The 23,625-nt window shown below is 41.3% G+C and overlaps 2 protein-coding genes across 2 annotated transcripts in view; one reads left to right on the forward strand and one right to left on the reverse strand.

Moving 5' to 3' along the window:
- The first annotated feature begins 644 nt into the window (after positions 1–644).
- nup188 (nucleoporin 188) lies at positions 645–23,254 on the forward strand. Its single transcript, XM_034123479.1, is given in 45 exon segments — positions 645–739; positions 2,154–2,208; positions 2,393–2,466; positions 2,552–2,636; positions 2,738–2,818; positions 4,207–4,251; positions 4,335–4,427; positions 4,532–4,651; positions 4,819–5,030; positions 5,510–5,624; positions 5,731–5,931; positions 8,254–8,334; positions 8,458–8,550; positions 8,646–8,765; positions 8,917–9,043; positions 9,482–9,640; positions 10,176–10,302; positions 10,398–10,485; positions 10,568–10,644; positions 10,865–10,979; positions 11,112–11,232; positions 11,319–11,385; positions 11,878–12,003; positions 12,139–12,143; positions 12,330–12,565; positions 15,476–15,682; positions 15,762–15,931; positions 16,621–16,690; positions 16,781–16,848; positions 16,934–17,129; positions 17,624–17,701; positions 17,795–17,880; positions 18,114–18,259; positions 18,346–18,524; positions 18,789–18,989; positions 19,377–19,469; positions 19,551–19,589; positions 19,592–19,705; positions 20,170–20,307; positions 20,389–20,463; positions 20,675–20,890; positions 21,111–21,242; positions 21,324–21,397; positions 21,798–21,927; positions 22,492–23,254. Coding segments are annotated over 45 exon segments (5,241 nt in total). The 5' UTR covers positions 645–713; the 3' UTR covers positions 22,672–23,254.
- Positions 23,163–23,625, reverse strand: part of cdk5rap2 (CDK5 regulatory subunit associated protein 2) — a 46,106-nt gene continuing 45,643 nt past the window's right edge. The window contains exon 50 of the mRNA XM_034123476.1: positions 23,163–23,607. Coding sequence (XP_033979367.1) covers positions 23,584–23,607 — 24 coding nt within the window. The 3' untranslated portion in view covers positions 23,163–23,583. The remainder of the gene's footprint in view (positions 23,608–23,625) is intronic.

The raw sequence follows: 23,625 nt of genomic DNA on the forward strand, positions 1-23,625 counted from the left end.
TGTGCCTTCGAGTATTCATTTCTATATTCAAAATATAATATAACCTTGTTTTTTATTTCTTGGTTTTATCCATAGACTGTATAAGGTTTTATCGCACATTTGAATTAGTTTAAATGCTTACTTTTTGTATTTATTCCCCTTGTCTTTACTTGATGGTACAGCACTTACCTACCTACTTTCCCTGTAGGCCTATATGGTGTTTTTTTGTAAGTTTTTATTTATATTATAATTATTATTATTTGCATTATTTCTAGTTCAGTAAAATACGTGAATAACACATGCACGAAAACATTATTACACTCTTAAGCAAAAAATGAAGCACTCACTGCTGTACTATCGCACCCAGGAATCCCATTGTATTCTTTATTAATTGGATCCATGGATGTATAATAAGAACGATTGGATCCGGTAAAGAGTCATGCACGTCCTGAAAGTGTTCCCATGTTCTAATAAAGGTTTTAGAGGAGCCTCTAAGTATTAACCTACTTTTTTCTTAATTTAGGAGAAACGATGTCTTATCATTTGTGTTAAATGTGTTAATTTAAGAGAATGTAATGATGCGTTTGGAAATCGTCGTACTTCAATATTATTTCTCTCCACAAGATGGCAGTAATGTGTATTCTGGTAACTCCAGAAAATATTATCGAAGAAGGAGTAGATGACGACCGTAATGACGACACAGCACAACAACCAATCACAGGTCAGGAGTGAAGATGGCGGAATCCGAGATGAGCGTCAGGTAGGCAGTTAGCAGCCAACTTTAGCTAACGTCTGCGTTGTTGTTTAAATAGTTTATAAAAACGTACCAGCGAGAAAACAATTCTACAGAATATGTCCGTGTAACAAACCATATTGTTGGTGGAATTTATATGTTTCGGTGTGTTCCTTTTGAGTTGTTAGCGCCATGCTAACTTAGCTTAGCATGTGCTAGCAGTTGAACATTTGAATGGCTTTTCAACGTGTGTCAGCCGCATGACAACAACAGCATGTCTGGGAAGTTCACTCTTAAACCATAAACTCTAATAAATAAAGTTTAATTTGAGCAGCAGACTCAAGTTTCTATGTTACGGTTAAAATGAATAGTTATGACAAAAGGAAAGAGGCTAACAACGTTAGTGTTTGTGCATAGACAGGACAATGACTAATGTCATAGTACAATATTCAATGTATACCTGTGTCAACTGTTAGAGATTTCTACACTATTTATACTGTTGAAGCTATTTTTTACAATTTCTGATATCGGATAAAATACTTTGATCTGTCAAGTACTCAATTTGAATACTTGACAGATCAAATACTGATGTATATATTGGGTATTATTTAGTAATCTAGTGATACATTTATTTTCCTACTGTGAATATGTATACATTTGCTAATGTTACTTTTTTATTTTATCATATTTCATTTCATATATATATATATATATTTGTATCTTACTAAACATTTTAACTGGTGTGTAATGCTTGACAACACTGCTGCTGTGATCATTTCCCAAACATTTCCCAATTTAAGATGAATAAAGTATCTATCAATCTATATATATATATATATATATACACATCTACATTTACATTTCTATAAATCTATCTACCTTGATTACATATTTGGTGATTCTAACAATAAACTATATTAACACCAGTTTTATGACATCAGAATCAGATGATGGTTTATTGTCAAGTAGGTTTTCAGATGCAAGGAATTTGCTTTGCTGTATACTGGTGATACATTAACATAGTTAGTGAAATATAAAGTACAAATCTGAAGTTGTGAAATGTAACTATACATTAAAGGAAATATGAAAAGTATATCAACAAATTACTGTGAAAAAATATACAGTATATATGAATAGAAGTGGAACAGCTGTGCAGTATTAAAACAAATATAATCTGATCATTTGTTTTGAAACACCTACCTTTCAAGTCCTTTTCAACCCACCTTATGTCACTACAGCTTGTATGGAAATGTTGATGAATACATACAGATACATGTGTCGTTACCCTTATTAAGGCGGAACACACCTTTTTCATTCTTTCCTTTTTGTAAAGCATTTTGAATTGCCTTGTCTTGAAAGGTGCTATATAAATAAGCTTGCCTTGCCTTTTTGTAATATACATTAATGTATTTACTAAAATATATAATCATTTTTCTCTTAGGAGCAGTCGAGAATTACATACCATATTGCTGGGAAGATCTGCATTGCGAGAGCCGGTATGTATTTTTTGCCAAACCTTCCACTGTACAGTATATATATTCAAGAGTGTTCTTCTACCAAACAGTTAAAACAATTAAAGTATTGTCCTGAGGAGGTTTCAAATGCTCCTGTCAGCACTTCGATTTTTGCATTTGTAATAAGCGACGGTACATAAAACGCTTATCATGAAATGTTTGACAGGCTCAGATAGAGGCAGAGCTCGACAGACACTGGGAGAGACTGCATCAAGGTCTATGTTATTACAAGCCACCCAGGTATGTTGTAATTATTTTTGATCCTTACATAAAATCAACACTTCGTAACAACAGAAAGGATAGTTATCATCATCTCTTGTTCTAGCTCGTCCTCTGCTGGGAAAGTGAAGGAGGACAAAGATGTTGCACAACCATTGAAGGATTTTGGTCTGAGGATCAGTAAACTATTGGTAAGAGCCTAAACAATTCTGTTACATAAATGATGTGATTCACTGTCTTCATTTGGTGGTGCATTTAATGATGATTTGCAATTTGTTTATCATTTTTGCAGTGTCTTGATGAGCACCAGAGTGTGCAGCTTTTACAGTGCTACCTACAGGAGGACTACAGAGGAACTCGTGATTCGTTAAAGGTCCTTTTTTCTTTTATTGGAAATGAATCCCGAAATCTTGTGTGACATCCTACCAAAACGTCCTGTCATATGCAGTTTTTACAGAAAAAGATATTTTAAATACATGTATCACCCAGTTGTTAAAGGGGATCTTTGGTGTTTTCCAATGTTGTTGGGTCTGAGATTAAGGGCAGCAATTTGTTTAATCGTTTGTGGACGTACATTGGCATAACTGTCCAATATGATTACATTGCAGCACATTTTGTGTCAAAGTTACTCTGTAATCAATGTATAGCCCACTAATGTTGTCAGTGATAGTGTTTTTTTAGATCTGGGATTTACTGCTGCATCACTTATGCAAAGAATAACTACAGTCTCCATATTTGATGAGAAACAACAATTGCAACATTTTTACTTTGTAACGATATTAAGGTCCCATGTCATGCTTTTCCGGTTATTACCCGTCCCCTTGTGTGTTATGTAGCTTTTTCTGCATGTGAACGGTCTGCAGAGTCACAAACCCTCAAAGTACACCCTGTAGAGAGTAAAACTCTAACACAGAAAAGACCTGTCTATGCTGTCCCAGAACGCCTCGTGGGGATTTTTCTTTTTCCATATTTTCCTTCTGGGCCCTATTGACTTAACGAATTCCAAATGGACCAATCCGCGGAGCTCCGCACACACTCACTCAGCCTTATCTTTTCTCAGCCGCTGTGCTGTACACACACACACACACACTCTCTCGCTCGCTCTCGCTCTCGCTCGCTCGCTCTCGCTCTCGCTCTCGCTCTCGCTCTCGCTCTCGCTCTCGCTCTCGCTCTCGCTCTCGCTCTCGCTCTCTCTCTCTCAGAGGCTGTGTGTGTGTGTGCGTGCTCAGGCTGAGCTCCGCGGTGTCTCGCTGTCTCGCAGACCCCACGCAGCAACCAGGAAACGACACCAGTAATCCAGCTCACACTGTCCGCTCCTCGAGCCTCAAAGGGCGGAGCAGCGAGCCCCGCAACATGCCGCCAACACGGCACCCAGACCCCACGCAGCATTCTCATCTGTTTGTCATTACTGGTGTCATTTTCTGGTTGCTAACAAACGCCATTGTAACACATAATCACTGATGTTCCACTGTAACAGTGGTGGACTCATCAGAACAGAGTGGGCGAGCTGACCAATCAGAGCACAGTGGGCTCATAGGGAGGGGGGGCAGGAGCTCCAACAAGCTGTTTAGGACAGAGAGTGAATACACATACTATACAGAGATGCTGTATGAGAAACCAATGTGAGTTTGGAAAATTGAACAATGTAAATCTATTCTAGTAGACCTCAACAATGGAATTATGATCAGTAGAAATGGCCATGACATGGGACCTTTAATATAAAACATATTCAGATGGTGGCTAACATATTTCTTTATACAGGTTGTTTTCAAAGATGAGCGACAAAGCCAGTCACTGCTGCTTAAGGTTAGTACACAGATCTGCAGACATTTACACATAACTGAATTACTTCCATATTTAGTGCAATAATTATGACTGTGTATCTACAGGTGGCTGACTATTATTACGAGGAGCGCATGTGTCTGCTCAGATGTGTCCTACTATTGCTGACATACTTTCAGGATGAGCGACATCCCTACAGAGTGAGTGTCAGCTGTATTTGGGTCACATTGTGCATTTCTCCCTAAAGATGTGGTTGTTTCTTTGCTTCTGTCAAATAACTCTGGGTTTGTTTTGATTTGTTCAGGCTGAGTACAGTAACTGTGTGAATAAATTGGAGAAGGACCTGGTGAGCAAGTATAAGTCACAGTTTGAAAACCTCTTCAAAGCAGAAGCACCAACATGGGAAACTCACGGAAACCTCATGGTGATTATTTGTTTCATATCTGATAAATACCATTATACTATAAGCTAGATATCATTTAAATAAATATCACATATTACTCAGATATAACTCAAGCACGACTTGGAAGAGATGTTAACTTTTGTCCATCAGAGGATGCAACATGTTTTTTAATTTGATCAAATGTTTAGACGGAGAGGCAGGTGTCCCACTGGTTCCTGCAGTGTCTGAGGGAACAGTCTCTTCTGCTGGAGATCATCTTCCTTTACTACGCATACTTTGAGATGAGCCCGTCTGACTTGCTGAGCTTCACCAAAATGTTCAAAGAGCAAGGCTTCGGTTTGAGGCAGACCAACAGACATCTTGTAGATAAAAGCATGGACGCCCTGGTCGACCGCATTGGGTAAGATCACCTCAAGGTCTCTGTGAAGTTTATGAGTTTAATTTATCCTGTGCCCAAGGACAAATAGTATTACTGTTGGGTTAAAAGATGAAGCTAAGATATTAAAATATACTGAAAAAAATAGGAGAGGGCTGACCCCCAAAGACAAATGGCCAATCTTGCAGTGCTAATGAAAATGAAAAATATTTTGTATGTCCACCCTGTGATTAGTTTCCAAAATGGTATTGGTTCTTCCTTGGAACATGCTTCAATTTCTCACCAAGTTTGATGAAATGCAGGCCTATGGTTATTTCATAATCTGGGTGACAAAACAATCAGCCTTGTTTCTAAATATACACAAATGTTTTGATTCAGACATTTCTGCCTTAGCTTTCATAAACACAGATCCAATACATCTGCATAAGAATGTATACTATCAACCGATATGAGTACATTTGTTGTGTTTTCTTTAATATAATCTATGTTTCTCTGACTTGCAGATATTTTAGCTCCCTAATCCTGGTGGAAGGAATGGACATAGACTTTCTGCACAAGTGTGCCCTGGAGGAGTGCACAGAGCAGCATCAGTTCTCCAGCGCTGCAGACGTCATCAAGGTTGGACCCAGGCATCCAAATAAAAAAGACATCAACTTTTTGTAGTATAACAGTAGAGCTGTAATACTCAACGTCTGAACCTCCATATTTCCTGTGTTTCCTCCAGGGGATGGATCAGCTGCTGTTGACGTTCGGAGACATCCCTCACCACGGGCCGGTACTGCTGGCCTGGGTTCTGCTGAGACACACACTGCGACCGGAGGAGTCCAGCCCCGTCATCAGGAGGATCGGAAACACTGCCCTGCAGCTCGAGGTGTTCAAGTACATCTCAACCATGCTGAAGGGCCTCGGCGTGTCAGGAAATAATGTAAGAGGACACACCAAGTACACAAATCAATTTAAAAGTTCTCTAGAAGGTGGAAAAATAACTAACTTTGAATCAGTGTTGTAAAGGAACCAAGTAGATTCACATACAGTGGAGGAAATAAGTATTTGATCACTTGCCGATTTTGTAAAGAAAGGAACAGTCTATCATTGTAATGGTAGGTTTATTTTAACACAGAGACAGAATATCAAAAAGAAAATCCAGAAATTGACATTATATAAAAGATACACATTTATTTGCATTTAACCGTGGGAAGTAAGTATTTGATCCCCTTGACACCAACAAGGATTCTGGCTCCCACAGACCGGTTACATAAGTCCATTTCCTTTAGGAAAGTACTCCTAATATCAACTAGTTACCTGTATAAAAGACACCTGTCCACAGAATCAATCAATCAGATTCCAACCTCTCCACCATGGGCAAGACTAAAGAGCTGTCTGAGGACCTCAGGGACCAGACTGTAGACCTCCACAAGGCTGGGACTGGCTACAAGACCATCAGAAAGCAGCTTGGTGAGGAGGAGACAACCGTTGGTGCCATTATTCAGAAATGGAAGAAAGACAAAATGAGCATCAGTCGCCCTCGGTCTGGGGCTCCACACAAGCTCTGGCCCCGTGGGGTATTGATGATCATGAGAAAGGTGAGGGATCAGCCCAGAACTACACAGGAGGATCAAATCCTGCAGCGCCTGAAGGTCCTCTGCTCAAGAGAAACATGAAAGGCCGTCTGAAGTTTGACAACGAACCTCTGAAGGATTCAGAGAAGGCTTGGGAGAAGAGGATGTGGTCAGTTTGGCATCAACTGGACACGCTGTGTTTGGAGGAAGAGACACCATCCCCCCCCCCGTCAGGCATGGAGGTGGAAACATTCTGCTTTGGGGGTGTTTCTCTGCTAAGGGGACAGGACCACTTCCCTGCATCGAGGAGAGGGTGTACGGGGACATGTACCGTAACATCTTGGCCGATAGCCTCCTTCCCTCAGCCAGGACACTGAACATGGGTCATGGAGGGGTCTTCCAGCAGGACAATGACCCTGAACATACGGCCAAGGCAACACAGGAGTGGCTAAAGAAGAAGCACATATAGGTGATGGAGGGGCCTAGCCAGTCTCCAGACCTTAATCCCATAGAACATCTGTGGAGGGAGCTGAAGCTTCCAGAGGCCAAGCATCAGCCTCAAAACCTGAAGGATTTGGAGAGGGTCTTCAGAGAGGAGTGGACCAACATCCTTCCTGAGATGTGCACAAACCTGGAGACCAGCTCCAAGAAGCGTCTGACCTCTGTGTGTCCAACTAGGGTTTCTCCACCAAGAACTAACACATGTTCTGCAAGGGGATCAAATACTTATTTCCCTCAGTTAAATGCATATCCATTTTTTGTCTTTTATATAATGTCAATTTCTGGATTTTCTTTTTCATATTCTTACTCTCACTGTTCAAATAAACCTACCATTAAAATGATAGACTGTTAATGTCTTTGTAAGTGGGCAAACTAACAAAATCTGCAGGGGATCAAATACTTATTTCCTCCACTGTAAATACTGTACTTAAGAAAATGGTGAGGAACTATTACTTTACTTAAGTATTTCCATTTTTTTGCGACTTTGTACTTCTACTCCTCTGCAATTCAGAGGTAAATGGTGTACTTTTACTCCACTAATACCTTTAGTTACTTCTCAGATTTAGATTAATTATGGGACATATAATCTATAATTAAATTAGACTTAAGTTACTTTAGTTACCTTTACCAGCTTTGATAACACTTTAATGCATCAATTATTATAATCCGAACATATTGAATGCAGGAATTAAACTTTTAACAAAGTATTCCTACACTCTGGTACGTCTACTTCTACACCATCTGAGTACTTCTTCCACCTCTGCTTTGAATGATAGTGAAACAGTCTCTCTATAAGGACAATTATCCTTATTCCTGATTCCATTTAAATTGTTATTATTAAATCAAAATTCGACTTTAGAATAAAGGATCTTTGTTTTAGGCTTTCTTTTCTTGATTTGTACACATGGTATCAAGTGTGTAATAACTGCCATATGTTTGGGAAAATGTGATACACTAAGGCATTATATGTTTTATTTCTTCCCATTTAGTTTTTGTTATAGATTTACCAAGACAGACATAATTACAAATACAGCTATACATTATGAGGACAGTGCTCAAACACAAACAAGACAACAATAAACAAAACATTTACAATATATGTCAAGCAGCCCAAACACACACACACCAACATTTATTCTCATATGTAGATGTACAATTAAAATGTAGTCTGAACTGTTTCTCTTTAGGTCACAGCAATCACAGCAAAGATGTGTATCTACGGTCTCCTCTCGTTTGTGGTCACTTCTTTTGAGGAGGAAAGCCTACAGGTATGCATTCTGATTTGACATATAATAATTATACATGTTATTTATATAGTGCTATATAGGCAATGATAAACGTTCTTTACTCAGTCATATTGTTAACTTGCTTTTTCTTAATGCATGTGACAGACTGGTGGTCAGGCGGCTCAGTGCTCCCACCTCATCGATGCTGCCTGTGAAGTGCTCTCTGCTCCAAATCTGGCAGAAGTGTTTTGGGAAATGGTGAGAATATAAAAAAAAGGGGATTCTTTTGAGTTAAAATCGGATAAAATGTTTTGTGATGATAATGTTTCCTGTTTGTTTAATGTTTTATCCAGAAACCCAACATGGGACTGGGAATGATTCTGGACAGTGCAGTCGGGATGTTCCCTCACAAAATTGGACCTCTGTTACAGCTTCTAACTGCACTTCTGTCAAACAAGTCCACTGTGAAAAAGGTAGATTTTACACACACACACACACACACATACACACACATACACATACACATACACATATACATATACATATACATATACATATACATATACACACACACACACACACAGTTAATGGTTTAACGATGTATTTTCCCTATGTTATTCACAGGTGTACAACTTTTTGGATAAGATGTCCTACTACACACAAGTTTACAAACATAAACCAAATGACGTAATCTCGAAGGATGATGAGACGCTGTGGAGAAGACAAACACCGAAACTGCTCTACCCACTCGGTTAGTTTTCCTGGTTTCTACTCTTAGTTTGAAATTCAGATGAAGTGAAAATGAAGTGTGCACAAGAATGTTGAATTGTTGATGCATATTTGTATAAGACATACTAATAAGTAGGGCTGGGCAATATTATATCCATATTTTGATATGACTAGCTATCGTTTTAGATACCGTAATATAAGTGTTATTTTCTGGTTTTAAAGGCTGGATTACGCTGCTTTTATCTTTCCAAACGTACAACTACGAGTAGATATTTTTATAATTCGATTTGAGCCTTTAAAGCCACATCAATTATTATTACTTCAATAAAAGAAATGATTTCATTGTTAGAAGATATTTGATCAGAAGTACTGTGATATTTGATGTTCTTCATATCGCCCATTTATAGTTTTCTCCTGAGTGATGTTCCTCCATCATAACAATTCTTTTCCTGATCTCCAGGCACAGGGCAGACTAACCTGTGGATGCCGCAGGGGGTTCTGGGTCAGGTGATGATCGGGGGGGAGCAGGGCTACGTGGTGCGCTGGGATCACTCCTACAGCTCCTGGACTCTCTTCACCTGCGAGGTGGAGATGCTGCTCCATGTTGTTTCAACTGCAGGTATTCATTGATTCATAGAAGCAGATATTGAATCTTTTTTTAAGGATATTTTATCATTTATTTTTTTCTCAAGAAATATCTTCATCAACGATAGCCATGTTCCATACTATTGCGTTTTGTATACATTAAGCACATTTGTTTCTATATTCCTATTTGTGTATCATCTCTTTTTCAACAAAACCACCTCAATTGATCAAAAAAGGTTTTTTGCACAATTGAGGAATTTGTATTGAATGTTGCTAACTCTAAAACAGTATCTCATGATCTTTTTTAAACTAATTTAGTAATTATGCCTGCGATTAAAGGATGGTATCGTTTTATAAAAAGAGAAATATAATGCCCAATGATCTTCAAAGTTAACATAAGAGTACAAAGTAATGTCATAAATCTGCTTTCTTACACTGACTCACGGCCCAAAAAACCGTAATACAATATTAAATATATATTTTCCATTTTTAATTTAGCTGATTTACTGTACTTATAATTCTACTCACTGTTTCAGCATAATTCAACTTTTCTCTGTCTTTTCTTGCAGATGTGATCGCCCACTGTGTGCGTGTGAAACCTGTCCTGGATCTGGTGCATAAGATCATCAGCACAGACTGGACCGTGTCCGACTGTCTGCTGCCTCTCACCTCACGCATCTACATGCTGCTGCAGAGGTAAACTCACTTGCATACCTCCTTAAACAACATGATTGAGTACTGCCTATTTGATATGAGATTGAATTTGTCTCTTTGTGTTTACCATCTGTTAGGTTAACATCAGTCATCAACCCTCCAGTGGATGTGATCGCCTCATGTGTGAACTGCCTCTCTGTACTGGCTGCAAGGATGCCTGGGAAGGTGGGGATCCTGGGAGAAATGAAGCATTTTATTGTTTTTAAATTCACACACATCTGATATATCTTGTGTTCTGTATCTCCAGGTGTGGTCCAGTCTGCACCACACAGGTTTCCTCCCCTTTGCCTCCAACCCTCTGACCAACATGGCTCAGTGTGTAAGGTACAGTAAAAACAACTCTGTGTGCTGATTTGCAAAATTCTGCTCAGATTTAGGGTGGAAACTTTCCATGGGATTATCGGCAAATCATTTGTATATTAACACTTTATGGAAAAAAATAATAAAAATCACATACTTAATGGATGCTGGAAAATCTTTACACATGATGGAACCATACTCATTTCATTGAATGGTTACAATTAATGAATTGTGTTTTTTTTAGTGCTGAAGGGATGAAGGCAGGAAACTACGGCAACCTGCTGGTCCAGATTGAGCAGCCGAAGGGGGAGTATGCTGTGACCATCGCCTTCCTGCGTCTCATCACAACTCTGGTCAAGGTAACAACAGTTATTTACCTATAGATATGAACTATTTAATGTCCCTTAAGAATTCAAACGGTGCCTTTTTACCTACAATAAAGGTCTTAATGTCCTGAAGCTATGATGCAAGTTATATCTGTGTTCTCTCAGGGTCAGCTGGGCAGCACTCAGAACAAAGGTCTGATCCCCTGTGTGCTGCTGGTGCTGAAGGAGATGCTGCCCACCTACCACAAGTGGCGTTACAACACCTACGGGGTCAGAGAGAGGATAGGTAAGGCACATCATAATAAGAGTCTGACCTGACTGTCAAAGGAAATGAAAATGTAAATGAACTCCAGCTCTTTTGTGTTTCTGCAGGATGTCTTATTTTGGAGCTGATCCATGCCATTCTCAATCTGAGTCCAGAGGGAGAGGATCAGGCCAGGTGAGAACAGTTCAACATTCAAATATTTTAAATAAGTTTAGGTTCTGAACAGTTTCATGTCAATTCAGTGAATGTCAAATCAAACAGGCTGCTTGGAATAATACTTTTGAACTCAACCCTTCCTGAAAATAATACAGTTCTCGATTCCCAAATGTTTAACTTCACAGTTAAAGGTTCAAATGTGGGTTTCTGTGATTAATGATCCCTTTGTTAATTTACATGAAACATTTAGTTTCACAGTTCATTCTTGACCTTTTTCTAATGCAGCAACTGAAAAATCAATCTCAGCTCAAGGACCATATACTCGCTTATATTAGCATGTTTTTAATTATTCTTGAGCTGAACCAATGAATGGTTTCCGAATGAATCTTCATCAATTTCAACAATCAATGCATTGTCTAAGTCTTTATTCAAACTAAAATGATAACCAATTTGTTGGTCCCTGCTTCTCAAATGCTTGTATATCTGTAATTGTTTGTCCCCTTCTTGCAGCACCCCCACCCTGCAGTCTCTGTGTATCTACAGCCTGGCCAACACTGAGGCTGGACAGGCGGTCGTCAACATCATGGGAGTCGGAGTGGACACCATCGATGTGGTGCTGGCTGCTCAGCCCAGCAGGTAAACACACACATTGATGCCTGATTTCAGTGTTTGTGTAAATATCCTTCGTAATGAAATATTGTGGTGCTGCAGAGACATCACAGCCTAATAGTTATATTTTAGTTCCAAGAAAAAAATCTATATTTGGTACAGATCCTGTTAAAATACCCCACCATGATTATTTTATTACATTTCTCAAGTTAAATGAGAATAAAGATGCTATATCTTAAATCATATGGAATTGCAATATTAATCAAAATGAATTGTGATTAGATATATTTAAGAAATATTGCAGTGCAAATTCAATAATTATATTTGTGATCTTTCTCTGTGATGCTGTCCAGCTCCGAGGGTCCCTGGGCAAATCCTGATCCAGACGGTCAAGCTGGCCTTCTCCGTCACCAACAACGTGATCCGCCTGAAGCCTCCGTCTGACGTGGTGTCTCCTCTGGAGCAGGCGCTGACGCAGCACGGAGGCCACGGCAACAACCTCATCGTGGTGTTGGCCAAGTATATTTACCACAAACACGACCCAGCGCTGCCCCGCCTCGCCATCCAGCTGCTCAAGAGGCTCGCCACGGTATTTACCATTTATATTGACTAGGGATGCTCCGATCGATGGGATGCTCCGATCGATGGGATGCTCCGATCGATGGGATGCTCCGATCGATGGGATGCTCCGATCGATGGGATGCTCCGATCGATGGGATGCTCCGATCGATCGGCCGCCGATCGTTATCGGCCGATATTCACTCTCTGCCGATCGATCGGTGCTCTCTATAAAGGCCGATCAGGAGAGCCGATCACATGACGTAAAATACATGACACTTTTCTCTGTGCGCGGCAAAACAAGCTCGCCAAAATGGCTTCACCAGTCTGGCAGTATTTTAAGGTGTCCGAAAAAGACAATAAAATAGCGGTATGCAACGTGTGTGTGAAGCAGGAATCCTGCAGCTCCACCCGCTGTGACGGACCGGTAAGCGGAGCGAAACACACATTAAGAGTTAGACCTAACACACTTAGCTATTTTATCTACCTCTGGAACAAGCTAAACTAGTTATACATATATTTATTCTTCACTGTCGGGTCACTCATTACTGGATCAGTGAGCTGCAGGAGATACTGTCAGGCTGTCGGGGGAGAGAGAGAGAGAGGGAGAGAGAGGGAGAGAGAGCGCTTCCGCTCATTTCTCCCGTGTTATTATCCAAAGTTAATGTAAACTTGAATAATGTATGTAGTAATATGTAATAATTATGTTGGTGATCGGAGCATCCCTAATATTGACTTAGTTTGTCTATGCATATACTTTCTTCAAAATACAAACACATTTTTTACATAAAGTATAAATAAAACATGACAAAGAAATATGGGCTCAGAACAGTCTCATAATACACACATGCACACAGAAGGATTCACACTTGTATTTCATGATCCGCAAAAGGATTCACACTTGTGTTTCCGGATCCACACTTGTGTTTTTCAATGCCCACACAAATGTGTTCCGTTTCATATACATGTAAATAAAATCCAAATACAGAAAAAAGTTTTACATATGTATCTTTGATCCTCACATATTTGTTTTCCGTTTAAAACCTCTGCACCTGCAAACACAAACCGCTTTCTGTGCATGGATCGCTGTGCATTCGTGTGTGGGTTTTTTGAGACTCCCCTGACGGTCACCCAATTCGTACTTGTAATTTTTTCTATCTATAGCCAATCAGATGTCTCCTCCAGTCTAAGCCAATCACATGAGCGTGCCCCCACGAGGGTATGATTTATTGCGTTCATGACACTTCATATACACATTTTGCGCTGTCCGGAGCAGGGTTTCCGCGGACAGAATTTATTTTACCGGACAAATTTGAAACTTACCGGTCATGTTTCAATAATAATAATAAGAAGAAGAATTGTGTAGCAGAGTTTCCGTTAGCAGGTAATTACCGGACTATGACCGGATATGGCTAATAACACGGGAGTAAGGATCATCTCTTTTCCTCTCTCCTGACAGCCCGTCAGTTTCTCATGCAGCTCGCTAAAACTTCACTCGCGTTTATGTCCATATCGATCAGATCCAGCTCTCCTGATCGGCCTTTATAGAGAGCACCGATCAAACTATTAAGAGTGAATATCGGCCGATAATGACCGGCGGGGCTCCCCCGTTGACAGTTCACTGTCTAGCACTGGCTTCGTAGTGCACTGATCGATTAGGCTAAGCTAACCTGTAGCTGCTCCCTCCACACTCACAACAACTTCATACAGACATAAATAAAGCAGCTGTATTCGCCATACAGGAAACACACATTTAAAACAGTTGCCTGCCGTTTTTGTGTACACAAGCATTCATTAATGGTTCGGAAAGCGGCACTGTACCTTAATAATATAAAGGCTTGTATTTGCGTGCATTTCCTGTTCGGAAAGTGGCAATGTACGGAGAGTGGAAGTGTCCTGAGATTAGCGCCTGCAGGCAGGCTCCATGGACCTGTCAGCCCCGGACAGCGCAAAATGCGTACATGAAGCGCTACGTCATGAACGCAAGAAATCTACCCTCGTGGGGGCGCGCTCATGTGATTGGCTTAGAATGAAGGAGACATCTGATTGGCTATAGATAGAAAAAATTACAAGTACGAATCGGGTCACCGTCAGGGGAGTCTCAAAAAACCCACACACGAATGCACAGCGATCCATGCACAGAAAGCGGGTTGTGTTTGCAGGTTCAGAGGTTATAAACGGAAAACAAATATGTGTGGATCAAAAATACATATGTAAAACTTTTTTCTGTATTTAGATTTTATTTACATGTATATGAAACGGAACACATTTGTGTGTGCATTGAAAAACACAAGTGTGGATCATGAAATACAAGTGTGAATCCTTCTGTGTGCATATGTGTATTATGAGACTGTTCTGAGCCCATAGAGAAACATGCCTGACTTACATTCAACTCTATCCCAAAGGAGACTTCAGAAATATATAACATGCACTTATTTGCTCATAATCTTTCATTATAGCCACAATGTCTGATTGCCAGCTGTTTTGAAAGCAAATACTCATAATTCATACCCGTAGTCCAATCTATGTCTTGTAGGTGGCTCCCATGATCATTATTTGCAGGCCTGGAAACATAAATGAAATTGATCATATCCACATTTTCAAATATGTTTTAATCCTATATTTTTGAATGTATTTGTAATAATATCCCAAAGAGCACTACAGGGAGAACAGAAATACACCTATTATCCGTTTAGCATAAATGTAGTCATTGTTTATGTTTGATGACTAACTGTCTGAAATGAGATGTTCTCTTGTTTTACTCCTTTTATCATTTATACACCAAGACTTCCCAGAATGTTAGAAACGTCACAAAAAACCAGTTGTCGAAAATGTCTAGGAACCCTGATCGTTGTTGTCAGTGAGGGGTTCATTTTGGACTTTTGGAGATGTCGTGTTGTAGAACAGCAAACATTCCATTCAACGTGTCTTTTGTCTTCAGGTGGCTCCCATGTCAGTGTACGCTTGCCTGGGCAACGATGCAGTAGCTATCCGGGACGCCTTCCTCACTCGGCTGCAGAGCAAGACAGAAGACATGAGGATCAAGGTGATGATCCTGGAGTTCCTCACGGTGGCGGTGGAAACGCAGCCCGGCCTCATCGAGCTTTTCCTCAACCTGGAAGTCAAAGATGGGACGGAGGGGTCAAAGGTAGGAACAGCAGAGATATATGAAGCATCTCTACGTGTAGTATTGCTGCATCTGGATCTAAAATATGGTTTCCTTTTAGGAGTTTCTGCTTGGTGAGTGGAGCTGCCTCCATGTGGTGTTGGATCTGATCGACTCCAAACAGCAGGGGAAGTATTGGTGCCCCCCCATGCTCCACAAAGCAGCGCTGGCCTTCCTGCTCGCCCTCTGGCAGGACCGCAGAGATAGTGCCATCTCTGTCCTGCGCACTAAGTAAGCAATTACCTTTTCTTCATCAAAATGTGTTCATTCAATTCTGGACGAAGGAGGTGACATCTGCACTTTAAGTCCATGAGGCCAGATTTGAGAAAATGAAGGAAAGAATGAGCCTTTTTATGTGGTTTTATTCAATCAAACCCTCAATCATATTTATTCTATTTTCCCTTGACATATTTGTGTCCCTCTTGTGTGCACGCTTTTTATCCCCCAAAATGTTCAGTTTTTCAATTTTGGTCAAATCTGTGGCCAGAGGAAAACCCCCACTTTTTGTCCTGATATGTTTTGTTCTATCAACTGTTATCCCAAAGTGACTGCTGCAACTTCCAACTCTTCATTTGTGATAAAGCTGCCGATGACTTTTCTACATTCATTGATCAAAATCAGTTGATTTGGTCTTAAAAATGTCCATCTCAGTTTATCCCAGGGGGGTCTTTTGAATGTATTTTTTGTCAGTCCAAAACCAAAACAAATAATTGTTATGATGTGAAACATAAGAACATCTTCATATTCATAGGGCTAAAACTGTATTTTGACTAAATGTTACATTAAACATAACTAAACACAATATTTGATGTCAATGGATTGATCAACTAATCATCGCAGCTGTACCCAATATACAGCATTAAGAAAACCAGCAGAAATAATGGAGTTTAATTCATATATATTGTGCTTTGTGAACACAGAGAGAGGTTTTGGGAAAATTTGACAACGCCTCTCTTTGCAACCCTCACCCCTCCTTCAGATACCACCGAGGTATTTTGATCGTTTTTTTACAATGATTAAATAACAATACTTTTATTAGTAAGATGGGAAATATGTCAACTCAAGAGTTTTATCCTACAGGCGTGTGTCCTGGAGACGTGTGCTTTTGTCATGAAGATCATCGGCCTGGAGATCTACTACGTTGTCAGGTAAATTCAGTGTTTCAATATTTCTCACTTTCAATAAGCTCCCGTCTCATATTTTCAATATGAATTGCCTCTGTGTGATTAACAGTGGGTCTCTGGAGCAGTCTCTGAAGGATGGGCTCCAGAAGTTTTCCAACGCTCGGCGATACGAGTACTGGTCCCAGTATGTGAAGTCTCTGGTGTGCCACGTGGCAGAGATGGAGGAGGAGGGGGTCGGCTCCCTCACAGAGACCCAGATGCTGATCTCTGCCTGGAGGATGCTGCTGATTCTTTCCACCTCCCATGTACGTTACAGCAAACAGTCTTTGTTCCAGGCTTTTCAGTGGGCTTCTTTCAATCATTCAAACAACATCTAAAATGAAGTGTGTATAGTTGTTTTGAACAGCTGTACACAAAGTGGAAATCTGAACGTCATATTTCGCCATATTTCCATTCTCTTCTGGAAAACATTCATAGCTGTCTTTGCTGCTTTCATGACCATTTTGGAAGAAGGAAGTTACTGCTTATGTCCCGCAAAAACAACAGTGTTTTTTACATCCCGGGATTTGTTGGGATTAAATCACATATTTAATTTAAAGCGAATAAGCGTATTTCCCCAAAACATTCAACTAGTTCTTATTTGCTTTCTTACCGAGTGTTAGGTCAGACTAATACCAACCTAAATAGTTTCTTTTGGGATTGTCCTGCACCTTTCAATCGACTCGAGAATTAAGAATTTGTAATCAAACCGTTATGTGCAGATAAATCTAATGATTATTGGTATATTTTCTGTTCTCAGTCCGATGTGATGCAGCTGACGGAGGACTCGACCAAACTGAAGCTTTTCATGGACGTCCTGGACGGGACCAAAGCTGCTGTAAGTCCTCAAAGACACATGTCATATTTACCTGCAACATGTGTTTGTATCTCCTCTCCCTGTTTTCTTTTCAACACTTCCTGTCTCTTCCAGCTGACCATCCCGATGTCTGTGCCTTGTCTTCGTCTCGGGTCCATGATGGCCACTCTGCTGCTCATCCTCCTCAAACAGTGGAGAAGGTGTGTTTTCATGCATTGGACAGAGAGTTTATGTTAAAGTCAAGCAACCCTGGTATTGTACCATGTTTTTGTGTCTCTGTGACTTAGATTTTAGATTACACTAGAAATCCCCTTTTTGTACTTCCAACACAGCAACCCTCCTCTGTTGTCTCTGTCAGCCACTCAAACACTGATATAGGGCCCGGACATATGCCCCCCCCCTTTCCTCTTTCATAAACTCTCTCTCTCCACAGTGTGGTTGCCACAGCTCCGGACATCCTGTCTCCGCTCTCCCTGATCCTGGAGAGCGTCCTGCAGGCCGACCACCACATGATGGAGAGAACCAAAGCCAAGATCTTCTCGGCGCTCATCTCTGTGCTGCAGATTCAGGGACTCAACGGTAAGAGCGCTGCCTTTTCTTGTGTCTGTTGGAATCGGAGGTCTTATAGTTTGTTCTTCTCAATGATTCATTTCTTGGGGAACCAGGTGGAGATATTTCCCAGCTGCCCCAGCTGCTGCTGTGTGTATGTGAGACTGTAAAAGACGAGGCGCTGGCGCTCATCGACAGCACCCGGCACATGAGCCAGGTGGGGGAGGGGGTGGAGGACGAGGACAGCATGGAGACGGACTCTTTCCGCAGCCCGCAGAAGGACCAGAGAGACGGGGTGAGCTCATGGTGCACACTCATCATTTTGTAGATCATGTTTCACACTTCCTACCAATAGGTATACATCTGATCATAGCTCCTCGTTGCTATATTTCTAAATCCTTTGTCTTGGTCAATCAATGTATTCATTTAGCCTTCATACCAGTGTTTGCAAACATCTACTTTCATGACTGTCTTGGGTCTTCATCATCATCATTTATGAGATGATACTACAGCAGCAGTGTGAACATGAAAGTCATTGTTTTCCCTCTCTTTGTATCAGGTGTGTGTGTTAGCGCTGCACCTAGCGAAGGAGCTGTGTCGCAGCGATGAAGACGGTGAGCACTGGGTCTCTGTGATGAGGAAGGTTCCCGTCCTCCCCTCTGTGCTCAGCGCTGTGGAGATCAGCCTGAGATCCAAACACAACCTGTACTTCAGCGAGGCGGCCCTTCACCTGCTGCTCACTCTGGCGCGCACTCCTCAGGTACACACACACACACACACACACACACACACACACACACACACACACACACACACACACACACACACACACACACACACACACACACACTCTCTTCTGTCAGAGGAAAAGGATAAGGCTGGTGTTAGTGTCTAAATAGTTGTGACCTGCTCTCTCTCTACAAAGGCCTCCTAACCTTTTCATATCCTAAAGCCTCAGAAGTGTCCCATGACAGCAGGATACTGTAGTATTAAAAGTGTTAAACACTTATTGTATATTATGTCTGGGAGGTGAATAGAAAACAATAAACAAAGTAATGATGTAGTATTTCAAATCAATACTTATTAGTCTGTGTAAACATATTTGTTAAAGATGTCAAATGTGAACGCTGCTCCATTCCTCCTGCAGGGGGCAGCAGCTGTGGCTGGAGCAGGGATCATCCAGACCATCTGCCTCCCCCTCCTCAGCGTCTACGAGGGCTCTTCAAACGGAGCATCACAGGTAATACAAATGACATTATAGCATTGCTTTAAAATACTGACATAACATGAACTAATAAAATAACACTATATGTCTCTGCAGAGTTTCTCCAGGAAGTCGCAGGACTCGGCCTGCTGGCCGGGGGGTCTACCCGCCTCTGCATGTCTCTGATGGAGAGTCTGCTCAAGACGCTGCGCTACAACTTCATCAACGAAGCCCTGGACTTCGTAGGAGTTCATCAAGAGCGCATTCTACAGGTAGGACTGGATGGCTTGTTGCTTACTTAAAGAGAATAGTGGAAAAGGGCTCCTTCATTTCTAAATCCCCTATCTAAAAGTTTAATTAATCAAACAACTTGTATTGTCCAAAAAAGTAGTTTAATTATAATTCCAATTTGGAAGGATAATGTACCACTATAAAAGACCAAATGTAATCCGATTTACTGAAATGAATGATCATTTATTTAACTTGTTAACAGGTAATTGATTTGAAAATCACAATGACAACAACAAATATATTGTATTGTATATATTGTATATTTTTCTCTAAGCAATATGAAAACTTTATAACAAGGGAGCAGACTATAATAAACATTTGAAGACAGATAGGAAAAAACAGCTGCTCTGCATTTCTGTAGGTGAAGTTAACTGTTCTGTTGTATGCTGTAAATCTAGCTGCTGTTGTGTTCCTTGTTAATAACAGCATCCCCCCCCCCTCCCAGTGTCTGAACGCAGTGCGCACCGTGCAGAGCCTGGCCTGTCTGGACGAGGCCGATCACACGGTGGGCTTCCTGCTGCAGCTCTCCAGCTTCTGCAAGGAGTGGCAGTTCCATCTGCCCAAACTGCTGTGGGACGTTCAGGTTAGTCCACAGGAAACCTCCACATCATCAGAGCATACAGCTCAGCCTCAGTATTCAGCATCTCTCTGTCTCCCCCTGCAGGTGAACCTGTGCTATCTGTGCCAGACCTGCACCTACCTGCTGCACAGCAAGAAGATGCTCCACCACTACCTCCAGGTCAGAAACGCTGTGATAGAACCCTCTGCAGCATCCTAACCTTTGTATTCTGGGTGATAACTGACGTGACTTATAACACTGTGTCTTGGACATGAAGAATGATTTACACTATGCGATTGTTAGCTGCTATGAACAAACCTATCTTCCACCAATAATCAAGTGAAATTGCTGTGTTATATTAAGGCTTCATGTTTGCTTTGGTATGTTTCAGGCCAAAAATGGCGAAGCGTTGCCCCCTGGTCCCCTCCCCAGGACACAGCGGGCCCCCCAGACCCCGTCTAAAGAGGCGGCCGGTGGAGGAGAGAGAGAGGAGGCGGAGCAGAAGGCCCTGCTGGCGGTGCAGTGCAGTCTGCTGAAGATCCTCAGCAAAACGCTGGCCACTCTGCAGCACTTCACTCCAGACTGCTGCCAGATACTGCTGGACCAGGTCAGCCTGCTCAGTATCTCTTCCAGACAGCTCTGATGTGTTGCTACATCCTGATAGCTAGCTTTGTGTTTTCACCAGCTCTGATGTGTTGCTACATCCTGATAGCTAGCTTTGTGTTTTCACCAGCTCTGATGTGTTGCTACATCCTGATAGCTAGCTTTGTAAGAAACTGTGCCACATTCTGCGTTAAAGCCAATGACATGTTCCTGTGTTCTGTCAGAGCATGGACCTGGCAGAGTATCGGACCCTGTTCGTGCTCAGCTTCACCACGCCAGCGTTCGACCCCGATGTGGCCCCTTCGTTTGGGACCCTGCTGGCCACCATCAACGTGGGCCTGAGCATGTTGGGAGAGGTAGATGTTTGCTGTATTCATGATCCCCTGCAGCCACACTGAAAGCTCCAGCAGATCTGACACTTTGTGCTTTCTTCATAGATAGAGAAGAAGAAAGAGCCAGTTTCTCAGAGCATCGCCTCCCTGGCCTCATCTGAGGAGATCCAAGCTCTGAAGTGAGTAAATCAACCTTCCTCTACTTGAAAGTATTATTTGGAAAATACTTTTTACTAGCAGCAGGTACGTAAGTTCAACATTCAAAATGGAAGCTGGAGCTTTGGTGATGAACATGTTTTAAAAAGATAACAAAGTATAATATGCCATAGAAAGTCATTGTGTAATATGTCATAAAGTCATTGTATAGAATGTAGAAAAAACAAAAACTTCTTAGTAAGCTTGAAATATTAGGGGAAAAAACGTTATAGTATGTAATAAAAGAAATGGCTTGGAGTCAGTTTCGAGAAAGCTTTCAGAAAGTATGCGAAAAAGGTTTATTTCCCCAAAAATCTAAATCTTCTAAAGTTCTATTTTATGAACATTAAACTTTTGCTTTCTATTGGACCTTTTTGTCTTCAGGTCGTTGCTGATGTTCACCATGGAGAACTGTTTCTACGTGCTGATCTCTCAGGCTGTGCGCTGCCTCAAAGACCCCTCCACCCCCCCCCGGGACAAACAGAGGCTCAAACAGGAGCTCAGCTCGGAACTGGTGAGACATTCACTGCCATTGATCTAAATCAGCGGTTTTCAAAGTGTGAGGCGCGCCTCCCCGGGGGGGCGCAGCGTGAGAAAAAAATAACCAGGAACAGTGAAATCTAGCTAGTTAACTTCAGCTAACTTTATGCGAGCGGCAACATGGATCCATTTTTAGTGAAAGAGGAGACGGCGTCTGGCAGAAAACGTGTTTCACTTGCACACTTTTGGCTGTCTGTGGAGACCGAGTTCCCCACCTCGCCAAAAAGGCTGTAAAAGTGCTCATTCCCTTCACCTCCTGTGTGAGCGCGGCTGTTCTTCTGTTCTCTGAGGGGAGGCTCACCTTCCCACACTTTGAAAACCCCTGACCTAAATCATTTCATTAATAGAATCAAATAAAGTCATTTTTTTTCTTTTTGTTTCTCTTTGTTTGTTTTGATCCGAGTTTAGTTTTCTAAGATGTCTATATTGATTGAAATAATAAAATAGAAATGAGATTTTAGATGTTTTTCTGATTCTCTTCAGAAAATGCCAACTTTAACCTGAATATATTCTACTTCTTTATTTTCTCCACTTTCAGAGCACTCTTCTTTCAAGTCTTTCCCGCCATTTCCGCAGGGGCTCTCCGTCGTCTCCAGCCAGTGGCATGCTCCCCTCCACCCAGAACAAGCCCCCCACCCCAGGCTCTAAAGCCAGCCACGAGGGCCAGGAGCCCTTCATCCAGCTGGTGCAGGCCTTCGTAAGACTCGTGCAGAGATAGACTCCCCTCCAGCAGTAGACAAAACCTTTTTTCTGTACAGTTATTGCCGTAGTTCAACGAGCACAACTTTGTGACCTGCAGTGAGTGTGTTGTTGTAATATTTAATAAAGATTGGAGCCATAATTTCAACATTTCGTTTTGCCAAAATTACCGCCTGATTGTGAAAAATCCAACATGTATTCTAACGAGGTGCTACTAAACATCAGTCCCTGACTGCCATTATCTTACCAAGGCCTAGTTTTATAGGTCACTATATGACCAGACATGTTTCAAGTGCTTCTTCAAAAGTGACACCTTTCATATATAATCTCCTCATGTTTGACGATTAGAAGGAAAGCTTATTCTGTCAACTTTCTTTTTCTTATCCTCTTCACTTAATCTCTACTTTTCTATCTGTGTTTATCCATGTACACATTTTGAAGCCACTACCAAGATTTGTATTTAAAAAACAAAACAAACATGCTAATAAAGGGACTTTTGTACCACAACTGTTTCATTCAATTCTTTTCTTTACTTGCACATAATTCCTTGAACACACGTTTCAACCCATCCTACACACACACTGGCCAATAGAAAGAAAAAAGGTCAAAACAATAAGTCAGTAATAAAATACACTTTCATGTTCTATTATGCATCATATAAAAGAAAAAAATATTTAACTTGCAGGAATTACTATTTACAAAGGTGATTTCTCTTTTTAAAACATTTTACAACTTCAGTACCTAAAATAAATCTATAGGTCAATCATGTGAAAGTACAAAAAGGCTTTGCTGGAGGAGATAAGGTGCCAGTTTGACAGCAGGACAGAAAGGCAGGAAGCTGCGTCATAAGAGCAGGCTTAGTAGCTGCAGTGTACAGAGGCGTCACTACTGTGCTCCTCTGAGGACTCAGAGTGTGGGCCTGCAGCGCCCCCTACTGGCCATTCACTGGGACCTCCTGAAACAGAGGAGAGTT

This window comes from Trematomus bernacchii, unplaced genomic scaffold, assembly GCF_902827165.1.
Source record: "Trematomus bernacchii unplaced genomic scaffold, fTreBer1.1, whole genome shotgun sequence".
Taxonomy (NCBI): Eukaryota; Metazoa; Chordata; class Actinopteri; order Perciformes; family Nototheniidae; genus Trematomus; species Trematomus bernacchii.